The 22,664-nt window shown below is 43.0% G+C and overlaps 1 protein-coding gene across 3 annotated transcripts in view; it reads left to right on the top strand.

Moving 5' to 3' along the window:
* The window catches only part of LOC137371882 (contactin-associated protein-like 5), a 761,481-nt gene that overhangs the window by 311,806 nt on the left and 427,011 nt on the right, over nucleotides 1-22,664 (top strand). For all 3 annotated transcript variants that reach the window (XM_068034863.1, XM_068034865.1, XM_068034866.1), the window contains one exon: nucleotides 17,968-18,168. In XM_068034863.1, coding sequence (XP_067890964.1) covers nucleotides 17,968-18,168 — 201 coding nt within the window. The remainder of the gene's footprint in view (nucleotides 1-17,967; nucleotides 18,169-22,664) is intronic.

The following is a 22,664-nucleotide window of genomic DNA, read 5'->3' as shown; positions in this document are numbered from 1 at the left end:
AATGAATAAAAATAAGGTTCTTTCGAGCTTAGGAGAAGCAAGGTGGAAGTAAAGAAGCCATTAACTATAATAATATAGATAAAATTGAGAAGGACAAGAAATATTATGTTGGATAAAGCACCTGTGAAGTGCCTTGGAACGTCTTACCACATTAAAGGCGCTATATAAGTGCAAGTTGTTGTCGTTGACAGAGATATATGGCCCGGATTTTGCAGTCAGTGTCACAATGACAGCGCTTGTTACTGATAGCAAATTAATCTCTGCATGAACCTACTGTCAATCTGATGGCCGGAATTTCAGCTGACCTGAAAGGAGGATTCCCTCCTGATATGGGATGCAGCGAAGCCCAGCAGCACAGACTAGTTCAGGAGAAAAAGACAGGCATTTGTGGGGATGGCTTCAAGTCACTGCTCACAAAAACAAGAAAAAAAGGCTGCTGCGGTAAAAAGGCATTGGAAAATTACATTTAAAAAAAGTCAATGGAAAAACACATTTTTAGTAGACATTAATTTTACAAAATTAAAAATATAACATTTTTAAAAGTTCAATAATTTTGATCAGATAAATCATTTTAAAAGTGATATTTTAAAAGTCTGATAAATCATGATAAAAGCCACAGATTTTGCCCTTTAATAAGATTCATCAGATTTTTTAAAAATAGGTTTCATGTTAAGAAATGTTTTTAAAAAATCAATCTATTTTAACTTTTAAAATGGTGGGGGCCTCCTCATTAAGTATTCACAAATTGAGAGGAAAACCCATACACCAGAAAATTCAGGTGTAAAATTTAAAAGTGTAGTGGGCGATTAACCCAAATTCGCAGTGGTTCCGCACTCAGGAATGTGTTGCGACTGCTAGCACTTCAAAATCCGGCCCCTTAACATCAATGTCTATTAATTTTTCATTTTAAAATAGTAATGTGTGGCACAGTACGCTGAGGTGGTAATTGTTGAAAGATGTGGCAGGGGGGTGGATTTTCCTTCATGGTGGAATTGCTGCTGAAATTAGGTCAGAACTCCCAGTCCTAATTCTCCTGGGTTGGAGTCAATTACATGTACAGAGAAGTCCCCCCAGAAGTATCTCCATATTTCAGAGGGTGTTCGCCATTGCCAGCGAGGAAAGTGTCATTAGCAGAGGGAGACTGAAAATGACATTAAAAAAAATGCATTTTCAGTATTTTAAATCAGCTCCTAATGAGCCAAGCAGCAGTATGAGGAGAGGTGACTAGATTGCTTAACTTTTCATACATTAAAATTATGCTTCCTACCACTATATCCCCCCTATCATTGTCTTCATTACTTCCTTGCAAAAGAAAGATTTGCATTTATATTGTATCTTTAACCTCAGGATGTGGCAAAGTACTTTACAGCCAATGAAGTATTTCTTTTGAAGTGTGGTCACTGTTGTAATATAGGAAACATGGCAGCCAATATGTGCACAGCAAGCTCCCATAATCAGCAATGTGAGAATGACCAGATAATCTGTACTATTGATGATGATTGAGGGATAAATATTGGCCAGGACACTGGAGAGAACTCCATCTTCCAAATGCCACCATGGGATCTTTTATGTCCACCTGAGAGGATATTCCCCTTCAATGGCAGTACTGTAGAGGGAGGGAGGAAAGTTGTTTGAGTCCCAAGTCCCACTGCCTTGCTGTGCCTTGCATGCAGTCGGGTGGACAATGGGGTTGGGCAGGAGCCATTGACAGTGCAGGGAAGGACAGGAAAAATGCTGGTGGTGTTAACGGTGGAAATACAGAAGTAGATCACACTCCATTTCATCTGAAATGGTCAGTTTCGTGGGTGGGGGGTGGGGGTAGCGGGGGGCACATCCTGTCCACAAGCACAACAATCATTCCTACAGTTTTACAAGTGAGACATATTTGGTGATATGCACTGAAAACTAATAGTGTTATTCCTACTGTATGAAGGGTTTTATTTCAGCCTGAAGAATATATGAATCATGTAAAGTAAATATTTAAAAGTTTTCTGTAGTTAGAAACAGATGGGTCTCTCAGCATGTTGCCAGGGATGTAAACTAAAGTGTTTAAAGGTCATAATTGTATCAATTGCAATTGAGGATTGAAATACATTCCTGATTACAGTTTTAGTAATGAATCTCGTGAATATTAAGCTGTGGGCAGAATGATTGGTGAAAGTAAGTTGTAATCGTAACAATTATATGGCTTTAAATGTTAATGACAATTGAATATTTTTTGACTTTTTTTAAGAGAAGGAAAATTAGCAAAGAAGCAAGTGATGTAAGGGGAAAAATTAATGACATAACAATGGTCTTTAAACAGCATAGTTTTATAACAGCTACCCTTAATGCTGGATTTCACAATGTGAGAACCCATTCATTGTACAAACAGGAATTAATAATGTAAGATGTATCTGTGGACTGAAGTATTGCTGGCAAGTGTGCATCAATGTCAAAGTTGTTATGTCGTATGCAAGATTAGAGTTTAGACAGGTATTGTTGAGTTTTGCTAAATTGGAATTTGAGGTGTGGGAATTGCAGAGGCCTTTATAAACCCTTTGCCCTAAGTTTCAGTGATCAAACAAATTATGTTTGGTCTGTGGAAGGAACAGGCTTGCATGGCCTTGAATGGCCTTTTCTTGTTCCATGATGATATTTGTGTTGTGTATCAGCCATGGCTCGGTTGGTAACGCACTCTCCTCTGAATCAGTAGGTTCTGTTTTCAAGACCCAGCCCAGGACTTGAGTAAAAAACCAAGGCTGACACTCCAGCGCAGTACTGAGGGACTGCTGCACTGTCAGAAGCGCAGAGTTAAACTTTATGTCTAATTCGGTTAATGCCTATGAATAAGCGACGCGCCCACGCTAGCATGCATATATGATACACACATGCACGAAAAGAGCAGAAGAAATAAAGTGGAAAAGTTTGGAGCAATATCTGAAGATGGTTTTGGTTACTGTTTTAGCTTGCTGTAGAGTCCTTGATTGTAGGCAGGTCTTGCTTTTCATTGGGGCCCAGTATTCTTCTTAAACCTTGTTCAGTGTAGGAGACTTTTCTCTCTTGAGCTTCATCAGTCCTCAGTGGGTCCAGAGGCTTGAGAGAAAGAGATGGGAGCAGACAGGAGAGGTCTTCTCAGTCCAGTAGCAAACAGTCTTTCTGAGTTCAAACTCTCTTTGGCTAGTTCAAAAAAAAACCCTGGACCAGCCAGTCATGTGACCAGCGGTTTAACCAGTCCTGGATTTTGTGGATTTTATCACATTAGCAGTCTCTGGAATGCTCTTCCTTACACCTTCAATGTCTGGTGATCAAAATCCATTGTGGGTTAAGTGGACCAGGGAATAGCCCTTTGTTTCCACACGTACTGTCTGTTAGTGTGCAGATGGCCTTCCAGCCAGGTGTCTGGTGTTTTTTTAGTGTCCTATCTTCACTCCAGCAAGAGTTTAAAATCAATGTTCATATGACAAAATTAATATGCCTCATTCTTGGCAGGTGGGGGCCTGCATGATAATATAATCAATGCCAGAAGGCATTGCTTTATAAAGTGTGGAATGATTTAAATTAGTGCTTTAATATTCTTGGGTTAATGCGGAGTCTGAAAGTTCTATCCTAAACATGGCACTATTGGAGATGACTTTCTTTTAAATGCACTAGGGAATGCAGCAGCAATCATTTAGTGAAGAGTTCAAGCTGTTTAAAGATGGATTGTCATATTTTGTTGATTAAACATCAATTATTCTTTACTTCTTCAATTTGTTAAGCTGAGGAGGTAATTAAATTATTCGGATTAAGCAAAATTGGGCCATTTGTGGAGTCCTTCAGAGGTATCTTAAACTATCCCAAGTAGCCTCAGCCAATTTAATATGTGGCTACAACAGCTTGGATTTATATCGCACCGTTAGCATGGTAAAACATCCTAAGGGATTTCTCAGGAGCATAATCAGACAATAATTGACATGAAACAAAGAAGTAGACATTAGGACATGTGACCAAAAGTTTAGTCAAAGAGGTAGTTTTTGAGAAGTGACTTAAAGGGTTGGGAGAGAGGTAGAGAAGTGGAAAGGTTTAGGTTAGGGAAGGAATTTCAGAGCTTATAACCTAGACAGCTGAACGTATGGCTGCCAATGCTGGGTCGAAGGAAGTGGGAGGTGCACAAAGAGCCAGAATTGGAGGAAGGCAGAGTTCTCAGAAGGTTGCAGGGCTGGTTGTGGTTCCAGATGTAGGAAGGGGAAAAGCCATGAAGATGAGAATTTTAAAGTTGAGGCTTTGGTGGACCCAGTTATCCAACCCGATGTGTGTGTGTGGTGCCATCTTTCTGTTCTGTATGTACTGTGCCATTGGGACATCACCTTTGAAGAAAAACAGGCTCTTTGATGAAGTTTAACATGTTTGTAACGTTCCTTTATTCTGATATCTTAACATATACACTAGCCCAATAAAAATAAACAGATTAAAACTTCTGTCAAAATATCAGGCAACCGAATTTTACATATTTTGTATTAAGCGTTTGTACGCTAGTAATTCAAAGACCTTAACTTCAAAGCAAATATCCCTCTGAGTTTTAACTTTCAATTAGATAAGTGGGAGTTTGTAGTAAGGAAATAGCTAATTGAGATGCTTCAACCATTGTATTTTCCTGCTGGTCAATTTGATATGTTTGTATGTGTTCAGATTTTGGAAATTAGGATCACTCTGAGTGCTCATCCCCAATAATTGATTTGTGTGCACAGAAAAATGCTGCGAGTTGTTTGGTCTAAAGCCTGGCTCGGGTATAAAATTGAAACCTGACCCGGGCCCGAGTCCTTTAATTTTTTTTGAATGCCCGACCTGACCCGAACCTGACGCATGTAGTCGGGTTTGGTCGGATAGCCAGGCTTTACTGCAGAGTGCGGCGTCCGGACTGCACGTTTCCACCTTGACGTTCTGAATGTTCATTTGAAGATTACTGCCCGGAGCAAGGCAGCACCATCCACGTCCAGCCTGACCCGACCAGAGCCCGAATGCTGGACCCAGAAGAGAGGCCCGACCCAACCCAAACCCAACACATAGCATCTGGTTTGGTCAGGTTCGGTTCAGGTCGCCACGCTTTACTGCTGTCTGTCTTTCTTGCAGAAGACTGCAAGGACACTGAACCATTTATGAATGTTAAGCTTTTCAAGAACAATAACCACTACGGTTGCCAATGTTCTCAAGTGGCCATGAGTTCAGAGTAACCATTTTCAGTTTGTTGATCATACTTAATGAGCAGTTCAAAATGTCAAGCTACAGACAACATGTAGAACAGCATCCGAAGAGTTGACACAGTACTGATGATTCTGTTAGGTTCAAGTCAAATATTTCATGCTGATTGATTTTACAACCAAATATCAACATTTAAACTTTCTCTTGCCAGTATAACAATTATATGAAAGTCCTTAATAAAAAAAATCTCTGGTCCCTATAATTATTCCTAGTTTAGCACACTGCAGAGGGTTTCCCCATACTATTGACGCTGACCGTCACTCAGTAAAAGGCAGAAAGCTTCAGTGCAGGCTTTACCAGTTTTTAATTCATTCTCAGGATGTGGGTGTCTCTGGAAAGGCTGGCATATTTTTCCCACATTCAGTTGCACAGAGAAGGTGGTGATGGGACACCTCCTTGAACTGCTGCAATCTTTGTAGTGGTTTGGTACAACTGAGTGGCTTATTAGCTGACTTCAAAGAGCAGTTAAGAGTCAACCCTATTGGTTGGGGACTGGAGTCACATATGGACCAGACCAGGTAAGGACAGCAGATTTCCTCCTTTCAGAGAGGAGAGGTGTGTTCTTTCTTATAATTTGCTTCTCAAATCAATAGAATTCGTTAATATTGAATGTCAGATTTATCGAGCAGTACTGATGACTAAATATTGCGGGTTCAGTCAGGGACTCAAACGTGTTACAGTTCTGAGCTCAGTATCGTAGGCCTTTACAAATCCAACATATCTGTTCCAACAGCCACTTCATGTATCTTTTTCTTACTCCCTCTACATGACAATCCACACAATTTTACATTGCATAATGCAACTTCACATATGGAGCATTTTAATGAGCTTACCCTTATCAATAACTTTTACTGTAACAAGTTTTTTTTCTGTAGACCAGTACAACTTCCCAATTTATTAACTTGTCGAAAGTTCATTTGATTCCATGAGTGAAACTCCTCATTATAAATGTGTGCTATTCCATACCAATCACCTGCTTCCAAGAAGGATGATATATTTGTGAATGTTTTCTGACGCAGAACTAATGTATTAAAGTTCTCTGAAATATATGAAGCATTAAATCTGTTAATGAGGTTTACTGAAGGAATTAAACTGACCATTGCTTTACAGTCAGTCTTTGTTCAACAGTTCAATGGTCACTGCAGCTTAATTGACTTATAATTTCCTGCTTAATAGACAAAAGCTAAGGGTTAACATTGCTGTACTAAAAAGAGAAATCAACAGCAGTATAACATTAGCAAACTCCAGGACAGTCTAATTAACCCTTTAATGACACTTCCCCGAAGGACATTAGTTGAAACAGTTGGCCATTTATGACAAACTCACAGCTTTTAGAGACGCGTTTAGTGATACCAGCATTTTTATTTCAGTTTTTGGGAATCTGAATTTCAATTCTTGAATTGGCATGGTGTGCTTTGAACATTCTCTATATTTTTAGTCCAAGTCTCTGGATTATTTGAACATTGACATAAACATTGCACTACCAACCCACACTACATAGTTCAACCCTGTTAGTTTTGATACCTAAGCAACATCTCAGACCTGGGTTTCTGTAGCTAAATTCATTTTAATGGAAAGTTTTATTTTGACCCACTTGCATTCTTATCACAAGATGTATTATATCACAAGAGGAAGCCAGTCAGTCCATCATACCTTGAAAAATACTTTTGAAAAAGTCCCATTCCCACCATTATTTCCCACAACCTTGCAATTGTTTTCCTTTTTGAGGGTATATTTTATTCCTTTTTGAAAGCTACTATCGAATCTGCTTCCACCACCCTTTTTGTCCTGCAGAAGGCACATTCAAATTTCTGGGGTTTTCTATTGAGGGAGAGTGACATGGATGCAGTACTCTCTATCTTTTGTGTGTTTGCTATTGGATATTGGTTTCTATTGTGTATTGGCCTCCACTGTGTGGTCTGGAGCCCCAGAAGAATGTAAGTTTGACTGCCTGAAATTCGCTGTCAAGGATCAAGTACCCCTGCCTTATTAGCAGATTCACAGATCCAATTCCCAATTGTTTTATCCTAGGCTGTCCATTGAATAAAGGGAGAATGGTGTGTTTGCAGTAAACAGGTACCCTGGAAAGGTAAAAGAGTGCATCTGGAGAGCAGGATGTTGTTTATGTCTTTGGGTTAACGTTCTTCGAGACAAAACACCAGGCAGTATTTTTGTAATTGTAAGATGATCTGAATAAATGTAAAAGAAAAATTGTTGCAAACACAGGAAAAAGATGTGCTTTCATGTCCAATACCAATATTGAAGCACAAAGCCATGTAATATATTTAAGCATAAAACATCCTGAAGCTGTACCAAAGAATCATTGGTTGTTAGAATATCGCCAGCAGTAATGTGCTTAGATTAATCTGCATGCAAATTTCAGGATACAACAAACTGACACAAATTTTTCTCTCTCAGCCTCTTATGTCTACCTCACAGATGTTTGCATCAAGTTGCATTCAGCATTAACTTTGTCATAAGAAATAGGAGCAGGAGAGGGCCATATAGCCCTTTGAACCTGCTCCGCCATTTAATAAGATCCTCAACCTCAGCTCCACTTTCCCACCTGGTCCCCATATCCCTTGATTCCGTTAGAGTTCAAAAATCTATCATACTCAGCCTTGAATATACTCAACAACTGAGCATCTACAACCTTCTGGGGTAGAGAATTCCAAAGATTCACAACCTTCTGAGCAAGGAAATTTCTCTTCCTCTGAGTCGTAAATGGTTGACCCCTTTATCCTGAGACAATGCCTGCAAGTTCTAAACTCTCCAACCAAGGGAAACAGCCTCTCAGCCACTACCCTGCTAAAGACATGACACTTTTGGGATAACATTAGTCTAACCTGCCCATGGATCAGACTGATCATCCACTTTACACCCCGTATGATTTTAACTTTTACAGAAGTCAGTGGACAGTAAAATCGGGCAACTTGTCCAGTTCCCGCCAGTTCCCCACTGGGTGGGTTATATTAAAATTTTTGTTACAGATGCAAAACAATTTCTTCAAAAGAAAAGAAAAGTAGAAGCTACTTAAATAAAAGCAAAATACTAACAAGAAATGCTGGAAATACTCAGCAGCTCTGGCAGCATCTGTGGAGAGAGAAGCAGAGTTAACGTTTCGGGTCACTGACCCTTTTTCAGAACCGACAAATATTAGAAATGTAAAAGGTTTTAAGCAAGTAAAGTGGGGGTTGGGGCAAGAGATAACAAAGAGAAGGTGTTGATAGGATAAAGTCACAGAGAATAACTGACCAGAAGGTTATGGAACAACGGCAAACAGTATGTTAATGGTGTGCTGAAAGACAAAGTGTTAGTACAGAGAGGGTGTGAATTGACTGTAAAGCACAAAGCACTCCAAGCACAAGCATTAAAATGTTTTTTTTAAAAAAACAGAAACAGTGGGTAGTAGAAACAAACTAACCAAACTAAAAAAAAACTAAAATAAAATAACCAAATAAAAAAGAAAAAAGAAAAAAAGAAAAAAATAACTAAACATAAAAAGTGGGAGGACATCATGCTCTGAAATGACTGAATTCAGTGTGCAGTCCAGCAGGCTGTAGCGTGTCTAGTCGGTAAATGAGATGCTGTTCCTTGAGCTTGCGTTGATGTTCGCTGGAACACTGCAGCAATCCCAGGACAGAGATGTGAGCATGAGAACGGGGGGTGGGGGATGTTGAAATGGCCAGCAACTGGAAGCTCGGGGTCATGCTTACGGACTGAGTTGAGGTGTTCCACAAAGCCGTCACCCAATCTGTGTTTGGTCTCCCCAATGTAGAGGAGACCATATTTTGAGTAGCGAACACAGTATACTAAATTGAAAGAAGTACAAGTAAATCGCTGCGATTGCAGGGAAAGGTGCCTTGGGAAGGGGAGGAAGTGGTGGGGATAATGGAGAAGTGGACAAGGGTATTGCGGAGGGAATGATCCCTTCGGAATGCTGACAGGGGAAGGGAGGGGAAGATGCGTTTGGTAGTGGCATCACGCTGGATGTGGTGGAAGTGGTGGAGGATGATCCTTTGGATGTGGAGGCTGGTGGGTGAAAAGTGAGGGCAAGGGGAACCCTGTCACAGTTCTGGGATGGAGAGGAAGGGGTGAGGGTAGAGGTGCAGGAAATGGGCCGGACATGGTTGAGGGCCCTGTCAACCCTGTCAACCGAGGGGGAATCCTCGGTTGAGGAAAAAGGAAGACATATCAGAAGCACTGTCATGGAAGGTAGCATCATCTGAGTAGATGCGCCAGAGACGGAGAAACTGGGAGAATTGAATGGAGTCCTTACAGGAGGCAGAGTGTGAAGAAGTGTATTTGAAGTAGCTGTGGGAGTCGGTGGGCTTATAATGAAAGTTAGTAGACAGCCTATCCCCAGAGATGGAGACAGAGAAGTCGAGGAAGGGAAGTGTCGAAGATGGACCATGTAAAGGTTAGAGAAGGATGGAAATTAGAAACAAAGTTGATAAAGTTTTCTCATTCCAGGTAGGAGCAGGAAACGGCACCGATACAGTCATCAATATACTGGAAAAAGAGTTGGGGGAGGGGGCCTGAGTAGGACTGGAACAAGGAATATTCGACATATCCCACAAAAAGACAGGCATCACTCGGACCCATGCGGGTTCCCATAGCAACACCTTTTACTTGAAAGAAGTGAGTGGAGTTGAAGGAGAAGTAGTTCAGCCAGGCGAAGGAGGGTGGTGGTAGATGGGGACTGGTTGGGCCTCTGTTCAGTGAAGAAGCGGAGAGCCCTCAAACCGTCCTGGTGGGGGATGGAGATGTAGAGAGATTGGACGTCCACAGTGATGAGGAGGCGGTTGGGGCCAGGAAACTGGAAATTATCAAAATGAGGTCGGGCATCAGAAGAGTCATGGATGTAGGTGGGAAAAGACTGGAACAACAGAGAAAAGACCAGGGGAAAAACGTTACTTAATCCTGGATGCTTCTGACCAGGAGTCTGAAACCAGTAAGCATTTCCCAACTAGCATTTCCCTAATCTTCAAGTCCAAATCCTGACTAAGCAACTAAATGTCAACTGACCTGTGTAATAATTAGACCTTGTAGTCTATGGGGCCTCTGCTTTGACAACAGAAGAACACATTGCGCATTACAAGGTATAACATTCCTGTCCTTTTAAAACAGCCCATCATTCCAAAAGTGTAAAACAACTATTAAGCAAACTGAGCTGATGTCCTACAGAATGTATGCTAACCATTTTTAAGTGTTTTAAGATAAGGAAGATATTGCTCATTCACCTTTCAGCTTTCTCTCTTCCTATGAAAGGGTGATATCTCCGAGAAAGCAACAGAATTTCTCTCACCATAGCTATTCCCGTCAAACTATCAGGACAAACCCTGTTGAGTTTAAACCAATATGTCAGTCACTTAATGCTGATTAAAATGTATTTCAATGTTTTCATGCGGTTTGATTATTCTACTAACTTCCAAACTTGTGATTTGGCGCATTGAATTCCAAGCCCCTTCCATCCTATTCCGCAATAGTGTCTGTCTTGCATGTATTCTAAAATTGCAGCTACAGTGAAATAAAACCCTCTACTAAAGGACTACACTTCTTCAGATACCAAAGTGCTGATTGTTTTATCTAGTCATATAGCTGCCATGCTGATTTTTTTTAAATCATTCATGGGATGTGGGCATCACTGGCTATGCCAGCATTTATTGCCCATCCCTAATTGCCCTTGAGAAGGTGGTGGTGAGCTGCCTTCTTGAACTGCTGCAGTCCATTTGGGGTAGGTAGACCCACAGTGCTGTTAGGAAGGCAGTTCCAGGATTTTGACCCAGCGACAGTGAAAGAGCGGCGATATAGTTCCAAATCAGGATGGTGTGTGACTTGGAGGGGAACTTGCAGGTGGTGATGTTCCCATGTATTTGCTGCCCTTGTCCTTCTAGTTGGTAGAGGTCGTGGGTTTGGAAGGTGGTTGCAGGAACTCTAGAATGTGAAAACAGAAGAAGAATCAGTTTAGCTGTTTTATTTGAATGTAATGTACAGAACTCTTATTGAAAGGTGCCAGGCATCTCGAGCACTTGTCCAGGCCCCATAGTCCCTTGAGCAGAGAAGATTAAGAGGTCGATCTAATTGAGGCGTTTAAGATGATAGAAGGAGTTGGCAGAGTAGGGAGAGAGAAACTACTTCCTCTGGTGCTGGGGAGTCTAGAACAAGGGAACATAATAAAATTAGTGCTAGGCCATTTCAGAAGGCTTTTGATAAGGTCCCACATAAGAGGTTAGTGTGCAACATTAAAGCACATGGGATTGAGAGTAATAAACTGGCATGGATTGAGAATTGGTTGACAGACAGGAAACAGAGAGTAGGAGTAAACGGGTCTTTTTCTGGGTGGCAGGCAGTGACTAGTGGGGTATCGCAGGGATCAGTGCTTGGGCCCCAGCTATTCACAATATATATTAATGACTTGGGTGAGGGAACTAAATGTAACGTTTCCAAGTTTGCAAACGACTCAAAGCTGGGGGGGAATGTGAGCTGTGAGGAGGATGCAAAGAGGCTCCAATGTGATTTGGACAAGTTGGGTGAGTGGGCAAATGCATGGCAGATGCAGTATAACGTGGATAAATGTGAGGTTATCCACTTTGGTTGTAAAAACAGACAGGCAGATTATTATCTGAATGGTGATAGATTGGGAAAGGGGGAGGTGCACCAAGACCTGGGTGTCCTTGTACACCAGCCATTGAACGCAAGCATTCAGGGGCAGCAAGTAGTTAGGAAGGCAAATGGTATGTTGGTCTTCATTACAAGAGGATTTGAGTACAGGAGCATGGATGTCTTACTGCAGTTATACAGGGCCTTGATGAGACCACATCTGGAGTATTGTGCGCAGTTTTGGTCTCCTTATCTGAGGAAGGATGTTCTTGCCACGGAGGGAGCACAAAGAAGATTTACTAGGCTGAGTCCTGGGATGGCAGGACTGACATATGAGGAGAGATTGGGTCGACTATGTCTATATTCACTAGAGTTTAGAAGAAACCTATAAAATTCCAACAGGACTAGACAGGCTAGATGCAGGGAGGATGTTTCCGATGGCTGGGGAGTTCAGAACCAGGGGTCACCTCAGGATACAAGGTATGCCATTCAGAACCGAGATGAGGAGAATTTCTTCACTCAGAGGGTGGTGAACCTGTGGAATTCTCTACCGCAGAAGGCAATGAAGGCCAAGTCATCAAATATATTCAAGAAGGAGATAGATATACTTCTTAATGCCAAAGGGATCAAGGGATATGGGGAGAAAGCGGGAATAGGGTACTGAATTAAACGATCAGCCATGCTTTATTTTGAATGGCAGAGCAGGCCTGAAGGGCTGAATAGCCTACTCCTGCTCCTGTTTTCTATGTTCAGGGGTGATGTCAGGAAGCATTTCTTCACAGAAAGGAGAGTGGAAATTTGGAACTTGCTTTCCAAAAAAGCTGTTAAGGCTTTGGCTCAGTTGAAAATTTCAAAACTGGGATTGATAGATTTTTGTTAGGCAAGGGTTACGGAACCATGGCTGGTAAATGAGGTTAGATACAGATCAGCCGTGATCTAATTAAATGGTGAAACAAGCTTGAGGGGCTGAATGGTCGACTCCTGTTCCTATGTTCCTTTCAGAAATCCAGCTTAACTGTCTCTTTTTCTGTTTATTTTCTTATAATTTGGGGTTTAAAACCAGCAATCATTTATAATGGAAACCAAACATTAGTGTATTGAAGAACAGCCATCCCTTTCACTTTTGTGTATTCAATATTTCTACAGTGAACAACTGGGATGAATGACATAGTTTACCCCAGTCCTAAAGAATAAACTTGTTTATAATCTTGTCATTGTAACACTGAACACAGAGATAACCCTGTACATGTAAAAAGGACAATTGAATGCTTTACAGCGCTCAGATTGAGTGAAAGAGGTAAATTCTTGAGAATAAATTCCAGTCCCAAAAAGCTGTGTTTACCTCAATTCTCGGACTAATATACACTATGCATCACATTCTGCTTATTGAAAATTAGTCAGTTCATCTTAGAGTATAGATCTAATATTATATGCCGCATTATGCAAACAAATATTTTTGTCTGCGGGAACAGTAATTATTTAATCAAAAAGTTGGAGTTGGACATCAATATCTAAATATATCATGGTATAGAAGAGATGGAGAGAGTTTAAACTACAAAGAAGGAGCTCTTTGTATCAACAGTAGATTCTAAACTCTACATGAATATAAGAAATAGGAGCAGGAGTAGGCCATTTGGCCCCTGGAACCTGCTTTGCCATCTAATAAGATAATGGCTGATCTGATGGTGACCTTAACTCTACCTTCCTGCCTATCCCCATAACCTTTGACTCCCTTGTCAATCAAAAGTCTGTGTAACTCAGTCTTGAGTATATTCACGAAGCCAGCCTCCACTGCTCTTTGGGAATGAGAATTCCAAACACTAATGACCCTCGGAGAGAAGAAATTCCTCCTCATCCCTGAATTAAATTGAAAATCCCTTAATTTGAAACTGTGCCCCTAGTTCTAGATTCGGGGAAACATCCTCTCAGTATCTACCCTGTCAAGCCCCCTCAGAATCTTTTGCATTTCAATAAGATCACCTCTCAATCTTCTAAACTCCAATGAGTATAGGCCCAACCTTTCCTCAAGACAAACAGCCTCATCCCAGGAATCAGCCTAGCGAACTTTCTGTGAACTGCTTCCAAGGCAAATATCCACTCACTTAATCTGTCTATATCCCTTTGTAGACTCTTTGTATCATCCTCATAACTTGCATTCCTATCTATCTTAGTTTTGTCAGCAAATTTGGCTACAATACAGTCGGTCCCTTCATCCAGGTCATTAGTATTGTTACAACCAAGGCGGAAGGAGTGCACTGTCTTTCTCTAGTTCCACCTTTCCATGGGTCACAACATATATTTACTGAAGTGGCCAATTATATACACTTTTTTTTCAGAATAAAATCCACCAACCAGGTTTTTTTAATAAGCAACAAAATTATTAATTTATTTTAAAACAGGACTTCTTCAGTAAAGATGCAAAGCTTGTTAACACATTGAAATATGAAAGTTCCCTTCTAAGTTAACCCACCACACATGCACGCACATACACCTGTTAAAGAAAAAATAAAGAAGATTTCTCTGCAGAGATCTCTTTACAAAAAAGGCAACAAAAAAAAACACTTCGGCAAAATACTTGTCAATTCTTGAAGGAAAACGATACGATATGGTATGTTCCAAGCTGGCCCTTTATTCTGGCATCCAAATATGCATAGACGACTGTCACTGGGATCTTTTTGGAGCTGTTCCCTTCAGGCAACATCAAGGATTAGTCTGACAGCGTTTTCAGGAGAAATGCAGCATCAGTTTCTCTATTTCCCAAACCCTGGATTCTCAGGGTTTCTCAAAGAGGTGGAAAAGGATGAGCTGGTAGCTTCTCTCTTAGCAGGCTTACCCCCAACTGACTCAAAACAATATCCAAAACGAAACCAAGTCTTGACCATCATAAATCTTCATATGTCACTTCTCTGTAAACAACTCCCCCAGAAGGCTCCTGCTGTTTACTTAGCTGAAGACGTGTGACTTCTAGTAAGTGTGTTTTTAAACAAAGTCCCAAAGTCCTTCCAGTGACCTTTTTTTTAAAAAAAAAACAAAGTCCAGCATCACTTCAGTCTTCCATTTCCAGAATTTTTCAACATGGTTCCTCAAAAAATATTTTAAAAATTGGAAGCGCTTTCATAATAATATAGATCAGGGTTGTCCAAACTTTTCGCATGGGGTCCACATTACAACTTTTGTCTTGCAAAGGGGGCCACAGAGACAATTTTGGAAAGATAAAGGCATTAAAAATGTATCTTACTATTAACCAATACAGCAACAAATGTGCATTTTTGTGAAGAAGCCTTCAATGGAAAGATTAATTTATTGACTTATTTTCTTGTCACTATGTTGGACACTGATTTAGTGAGATACCTGGCATTTTTTGCTTACACAAGTAGTCAGTGTTTGCCTGCACACCTGTTGTAGCGATGCGGAGTATTCCAGATAGATGTCCATCTGTCAGGAATGATCTTGATCACACTTTTTCCCTCTCCCTCTCTGTCTCTCTCTCTCTCACTCTCTCTCTCTGTCCCCTCTCTCTGTGCTTCCCTTTCCCTGTGTCATCCTCGCTCTCTGTGTCGTCCTTGCTCTCTCTGTCCCTCCCTCTCTCTGTCTCCCCCCCACTCTGTCCTCCCTCCCTCCCTGTCCCTCTTTCTCTCTCTCTGTCCCCTCCTCTCTTTGATTCTCTGACTGTCCCCCCCTCTCTCTCTCTGTCCCCCTTCTCTCTCTCTGTCCCCCCCTCACACTCGCTGTCTCCCTCTATCTCTCTCTCTGTCTCTCTCCCTCTCTCTCTGCCCCCCTCTCTATGGGACCCTCTCTCTCTCTCTCTCTCCCCCCTCTCTCACTGCCTCTCTCTCTCACTGTCAGTCCTCCCTTTTTCTCGATCTTTGCCCCCATCTCTCTGGCTCCCACTCTCTCTCTGTCTCCACCCCTCTCTCTGTCCCTCTCTCTGACTCTCGCCTCCCCTCTCTCCCCCTCTTTCTCGCTATCCCCTCTCTCTCTCTCTCTGTCCCCCTCCCTCTCTCTATCCCTGTCCCCCTCCCTCTCTCTATCTCTTCGTCCCCTCCCCTCTGTCTCTCTGTCTCCTCTCGCTCTGTCCCCCTCTCTCCCTCTGCCCCCTCTCTCTCTGTCCACCCCGCCGACATTGCAGACAGCGGGAATGCTCAGTCGAGCAGCTTTGTGGTTAGTCAATTTTTTTTTTAAATCGCAATGTCAGTTTCACAACTGACAGGTTCTGGGAGTGAGAACAGTGGTTTAAGGACTTCGGACAGATTTGTAATTTTCTAGTGGGCTTTAAAAAAAAAGGCAGAACCCAGGCATCTGTCGGAAGTTGGGAAACTACTCTTCCCGCTCCCAGCACCTGTCAGCTGTGAAACTGACATTGTGAGTTTTTTTAAAAGCTAGTCTGGAACAAGAAGCCAATGGGAAATTTCTCATCTCTGAAATTACCAATCATGGACTCCTCATCAGAATGAGGAATGGCCCGGTACAATTTACATCAGCAAGCTGGCTGGCAACTTTTGATGGGCTGTATCATGGCTCGCGGGCCATATGTTGGACAACCCTGATATAGATCATAAATAGTTGCGGTCCCAGCACTGATCCCTGTGGCGCTCCACTAATTATAGTTTGTCATCCTAAAACTGACCCAGTTATCCTGACTCTCTGTTTCCTGTTAGTTAGTCAGTCACCTATCCATGCTAATATATCACCCCCAACACCAGGAGTTCTTACCTTTTGTTACGAACAGGTGGGAGGTGATGTGGGTAACTTCCACTTTTCACCTCTCAACTGATCGCAGATAGTGTTTTTAAAAATAACGTTTTAGTCCCTGAGTGTTTGAAGAGTCACAAAATAGGCACATGACAGATGTTCCCTTTGGGTTAAAAAAAATATATATTTATTTTACACTATATGGAAAAATGTTTGTGATCTCACTCACTCATGCATTCACACGCGCACACACACACACATACGAAAACTGTGGTAAAAGAGTTTTTTGTTTGAAGAAAACCTTTAGAAGTTTTTCAGGTGGAAATCCTTCAATGGTGCAGGCCTGAAAGTTCTTTGTCTTGAAACGGATGAAGTATCGCAGACTCCATCTGGTTAAATCTGAATCCGAAGTCGATGGTGTAAATCCTGGTTCACTTTCGCAGGTGGGAAGTTCCAAAGTCACCTAGCAATTTCTCTGCTGTAGTGGTGAAAAGTTGTTGTCAGCAGGGCTCCTGCTTAGCTGGAACTGTCTCACAGCCGTTCTGGCTGGAAAAGAGCTTCTCTGGCTGTTCTGCTGTTCTCCCTCTCTGTCTCCAGAGAGATACCTTTTAAGGTAGAAACTTGACAGGTTAGGGTGTCAGTCAGGTGACTAACGGCTCTCTCTCCTGGGGTGATTCATAAAATGCTCCAGGATATGGGAACCATTGTTTCATGATGGCATCTGAATGTGGTCCATTCTGATGAATAGGTGCTACTTCACACTTATTATTTTAGTCTTGGCTGCGGAGTCTGTCTTTCTACAATAGACTTTATTTGCTCCATTCCTGAAGATAGGAGTTGTTTGCATGGAATGGACTGTTTTATATTTCAATGTGTTTTCCCCAAAGCTAATTCAGATGTGGATAATGGGTTTTGTCTTCAATAGACAGATACGTTTATTGACAGTACAGGAGGGTGGTCACCTGACCTCTACTCCATTTTGTCTGTGACACAACTGTGTCCATTTTGTCTGTTCTCTTCAACAGTTGACTTTTATTTCACAATTCTTCCAGTTCATGTCCTCACTGTTCCCTTCGTTAGTGTGACATTTTTATGTGGCACCTTATCAAGTGCCTTTTGGGAATCAAAATACATTGCATCTACTGGTTCCCCTTTATCCACCATACTTGTTACATCCTTAAAGAACTCCAATAAATATGTCAAACACAATTTCCTTTTCACAAACCCTGTTGTTTCTGCCTGATTTGTATTGTGATGTCTATAGATGTTTATAGATGTCTTTAATAATGGATTCTAGCATTTTCCCAACAATGGATGTTTGGCTGACTGGCCTATAGTTTCCTGCTTTCTGTCCCACTCCTTTCTTGAACAGAGGTGTTCCATTATTAGATCAGGGAGGTTAGTGCTCTGGCCTTGTGTTTTGTTTAGATCTCGTTTTTACTCTTTTAACAGAAGACAAGACGTGGACTGTAACGCAGCACAACAATACAGAGCTAACCAAAGTCCAAGGCTCCAGTTCGGGCAAACCTCACATTGTGCATTTGAGTTACACTGCTAACATGGAACAGCTTCAGGCCATGATTAACAACATGGACTACTGCGAGCAGGAAGTGTCCTACCATTGCAGAAGGTCGCGCCTTTTGAACACACCTGGTAAGTACAAGGGCCAAGTTCTACTGAATCAGTTGCCTCAGAGATGTAAGCTATGAAGCTCTTTAGTGACAAGCTACACGGTATGGTTCAATGGGACAGGAACATTTGGTTTTATGTAGTAAGCTTTCTTTTAATAATATTTATTACAGTTGTTTCTCAGTTACGATGCACAGCCATCTGTGGTTCAGTGCACTAAATAGACAGACAGAGTCAAAGGAGTGACTTATACCTAATACAATAAGGGTAAGGCATGGGGTTGGATTCTGGTGAGTGTTATTAGTACTTATGTGTAAAGCTGTGATCGTGTAAAGCTTGAGGTTTGTATTCCTTGGAATAGGAAAGGTTACAAGGTGACTTGATTGTGGTTTTTAGGATTTTGAAAGGAATTGATAAGGTAGATAGAGATTTCTGCTAGTGGTAGAGTCTAGAACAAAGGAACATGACCTTAAATGCAGAGCCAGGCATTTCAGAAGAGGTTAAGAAACACTTCCTCACTGGTCGGTAGCAGTGTGGAGCTCTCTGCAACAAAAAAAGCAATATATTCTAGCACAATTAATAATTTTAATTCTGAGATTGATAGATTTTGGTTAGACAAGTGTATAAAGAATATGGAGCCAAGGCCAGTGGATGGAGTTAAGATACAGATCAGTCACCAACTTATTAAATGATGGGACAGGTTCAAATAGCCCAATTCTGTTTCTACATCCTTATAGTATAATTCCTGTGTCTCTGACGTCTGGCCTCAATTACAGTCCCCTATGCCAGAACTGCATCACTTTGCAACAAAAGAAATTCAAGCCAATTGGCTTTTTGTTGAAAATATAATAATCTTGTATACAATCAAAAGACTGCCAAAAAATTTTTTTTTTAAATTGTCTACATTGCCCAATATGACAAAACTTACAATTGCAACAGGGATAAGAAACCTGTGCATTTGTCATGTATCTCAGTGTCAGCAGTAAAAATCCCCACTGCAGAGATAACACAAGTCGAATGCTTTGAACAGGTTTACTTTGGCTTCAGGGCCCGACTTAATTATTGAGTGGCGTGGGCCTCCCTGGAGGATGGAGTTCCATTCCGCCTCACTCCAGAGTCAGCCTGAGTCTGAACTCCACACCACAAAACCTCACCATCAATGCAAAGAAGCCATTCTGCACTGATGCTACCACTATTTGTTACCTCCAGACTCAACTATCCCAATACTCTCTTGGCTGGCCACTCATCTTCCATCATCCCTAAACTTCATCCAAAACTCTGCTGCCTATATACTGACTCGCACCAAGGGCTGATTTTTTTGAGGTCCCCCGAAGTCAGGAACAGAGGTAGGAGGGCCCCGAAAATAGTGGCACTGGAAGGCGCGTCAATTTCAGGGCACCGATCCCGGCGCCAGCAATAATTACCAGGGTGGGGGATAGGGCGGGACAGGAATCCCGCTCTCTTCCCAATTGAGGTCAATTAAAACTATTGAAAAGCTCGTTAAGAGCTGGTCAGGGTTTGAACTTGAAACTTTGAAAAGGGCAGACAGGTAACACACACCTTCTGAAATAGATCAGCTGTGGGGAGACGGGTACGCAGTGGGGTGTGAGTCATGGCTGCCCCAGGGGATCATCTCAGCCCCGGGGCGGCACAGTGGCGCAGTGGCTAGCACCGCAGCCTCAGAGCGCCAGTGACCCGGGTTCAATTCTGGGTACTGCCTGTGTGGAGTTTGCAAGTTCTCCCTGTGTCTGCGTGGGTTTCCTCCGGGTGCTCCGGTTTCCTCCCACATGCCAAAGACTTGCGGGTTGATAGGTAAATTGGCCATTATAAATTGTCCCTAGTATAGGTAGGTGGTAGGGAAATATAAGGACAGGTGGGGGAAATATAAGGACAGGTGGGGATGTGGTAGGAATATGGAATTAGTGTAGGATTAGTATATAAATGGGCGGTTAATGGTCGGCACAGACTCGGTGGGCCGAAGGGCATGTTTCAGTGCTGTATCTCTAAACCATAAAAGTGTCTTCCAGTCTAAGGAGAACTCAGCTCTTGGTAAGGGAGTGCCTTTGGCATTCCGCAGGTGGTAGGGAGAGTGGGCACTCACCACCCGGGCATTGAACAGGGTCGGCACCCACTGTGGGATGCACTGTGGAGGAAGAACAGCATGGAGCAAGGCTGCCAAGGGCAATTGGGCAGCCACCTGCCCAGCATAAAGGCTGCAGCTGGCAATGGGGGTAGAGCTCTCAGATTTTGGGCCCCGTGGTGATGAGGGCCAACACTGTCTGCAGGAAATGTGGAAACCCGAGCAACAGGAAGGCACAGGAGAGGAAAGAAGGCAAGAAGGACACGGAGGCCATACCCTCAGCAGAGGATTTACTGCCAAAGATACCGTCACCTGGAGGTGACCGAGACCCAGTGCCATGTGAGACTGCGACTCACCAGACAGATAGTCACAGACGCCGATAATCTCGTCACTGGAGACCTCCCACCTTGCAGCACTGGTCACCATACCCTGCCAGTAGTTGGCGCAGTCACTGTGGCCTTGACCCTCTTTGCTTCTAGCCTTCCAAGGATCTGCTGCAGACCACAGTGGCATCTTGCAAATGGCAGCACAGCACTGCATCTCTCAGGTCATTGATGCCCTCTTTGCTCGAACTGGACAGTACATTCACGTCACAACAGATATGGCCTCGCAGGTTCAGGGCATCTTCGATTGCACCCATGTGGCCAATGAAGCACCGATTGACTGGCCAGTGAGATTCATCAACAGGAAGGGCATCCACCTCCTCAATGTCCAACTGGTCTGTGACCACAACAAGAGCTTCGTCCATGTGTGCGCTTACTTTCCTGGCAGCTGCTCGACTCCTTCATCCTTCGCTAGTCCAGGCTGCCTCGGATCTTCACTCCATCCCCCAAAGTGCATGGACAAATCCTAGGTGGTCAAAGGATATCCCTTGAAGACATGGCAACTCACCACTCTATGGAAGCCCCTGGCAGAGGGACAGAGGTGATTATGCCAGAACCACCTGCTCAACAGGACAATCATTGAGCAGGTCATCGGACTTCTGAAGATGTGCAGGTGTAGCCGTCTCTGGAGATACCCCCATGGACACCTCCGTGATGAGGACGACCGCCACATGCATCTCAGCCGCAAGCCAAGGCAAGTGAGCAGGCTGCCTCCACCTCCTCCGAGTTTATGAGGAAGCACTGTGTAGGAGTGGCTGATTGCAAAGGCCACCATGTCGCATGGAGCACTAACAGGGTCAATACGGTGTCTTCCTACTGTCTCTGTAAACTGATTTTCTCTTTTTACACCTTATAAATGAAAACTTAAGGCACATGTCACTCCCTCCAAGGGGGACTAACGACAGCTGCCCCTGCCTTTAATTGCTGCCGTGACAGGAAAAGTGGTATGAGGTGGTGAAAGACATAATGGGATCCTTCACAGTGAGGGCAAAGCCTCTGGGCAGATATGCTTAGATTAGAAGTTCCAGGCTGTGTTTTCCATGCACAGGTATCTCAGACTCCCTTCCATACCTTCAGCCGGGGTCAGAGGGGCTCAGTTAAAATTCCCTGAATCAGGAATTCCCTGACGTTCATCGCATCTTCACAAGCTCTTCGATTCCTGAGGCGTGCCTGTCCACCTCTTTATGCAGCTGGGACACCTTCCTTTTCAGCGTCAGCTCCCTCTGCCTTCACTTCCTCCTCCTCTCTCACCTCCTGCTCCTGCTCTTCTCCTGATAAGCTGTCTCCTTCAAGGGCCTCACAACACTTCCCTGGAGGGCCATGTTATGGAGAACACAGCAAACCACCGCAATGACTGAGACCCTTGCAGGAGGGCAGCACCCGACCAGTCCAGGCACTGCAATTGTGAGAGCACATCTGCTGCTGCTGTTCAAGGTAGAACCTTCTTTCCTGTGATGCCTGAGGCCCTGCACCTATGACCAGTGCACCAGGGCTATGTCTTCTCCCTCCTCCAAGGGGATGAACCACAGCTGTATCTGCTCTGGTGGATGGTGCACACGTATGGTGTGATGCTGTTTCTTCCCCTTCTTCCTCTTCCTCCTTCTGCCTCCCCTTCTTCCTCCTCCACCTCTACCTCTTCTTCCACCTCTTTCTCCTCCTTCCTCTTCCTTTTCATCGTCTTCCTCCTCCTCTTTACTTTCCTCTTTCTTTTCCCCTTCCTTCCCTTCCTCCTCAACTTCCTCTTTCTCCTCCTCTTGGTGTACAGGAATAAAATTGTACAATTACTAAAATTGTACAGGGTTTTGGTGAGACCGCACCTGGAATACTGTGTGTGCAGTTTTGGTCTCCACATTTAAGAAAGGATATACTTGCACTGGAGGCAGTGCAGCAAAGATTTACTAAATTGGTCCCTGGGATGAGGGAGTTGACCTACGATGAGAGGCTAAGTAAATTGGGCCTTAGTAGAAGATTGAGTGGCGATCTAATTGAGACAAACAAGATTTTGAAAGGGCTTGATAGGGTAGAAGCTGAGAGCTTGTTCCCAGTGGCCTCTTAGG

The sequence above is a fragment of the Heterodontus francisci genome, chromosome 7 (genome assembly GCF_036365525.1).
Source record: "Heterodontus francisci isolate sHetFra1 chromosome 7, sHetFra1.hap1, whole genome shotgun sequence".
Classification (NCBI taxonomy): domain Eukaryota; kingdom Metazoa; phylum Chordata; class Chondrichthyes; order Heterodontiformes; family Heterodontidae; genus Heterodontus; species Heterodontus francisci.
Note: the sequence above shows the minus strand (reverse complement) of the source record. Positions and strands in the feature narration are given on the sequence as shown.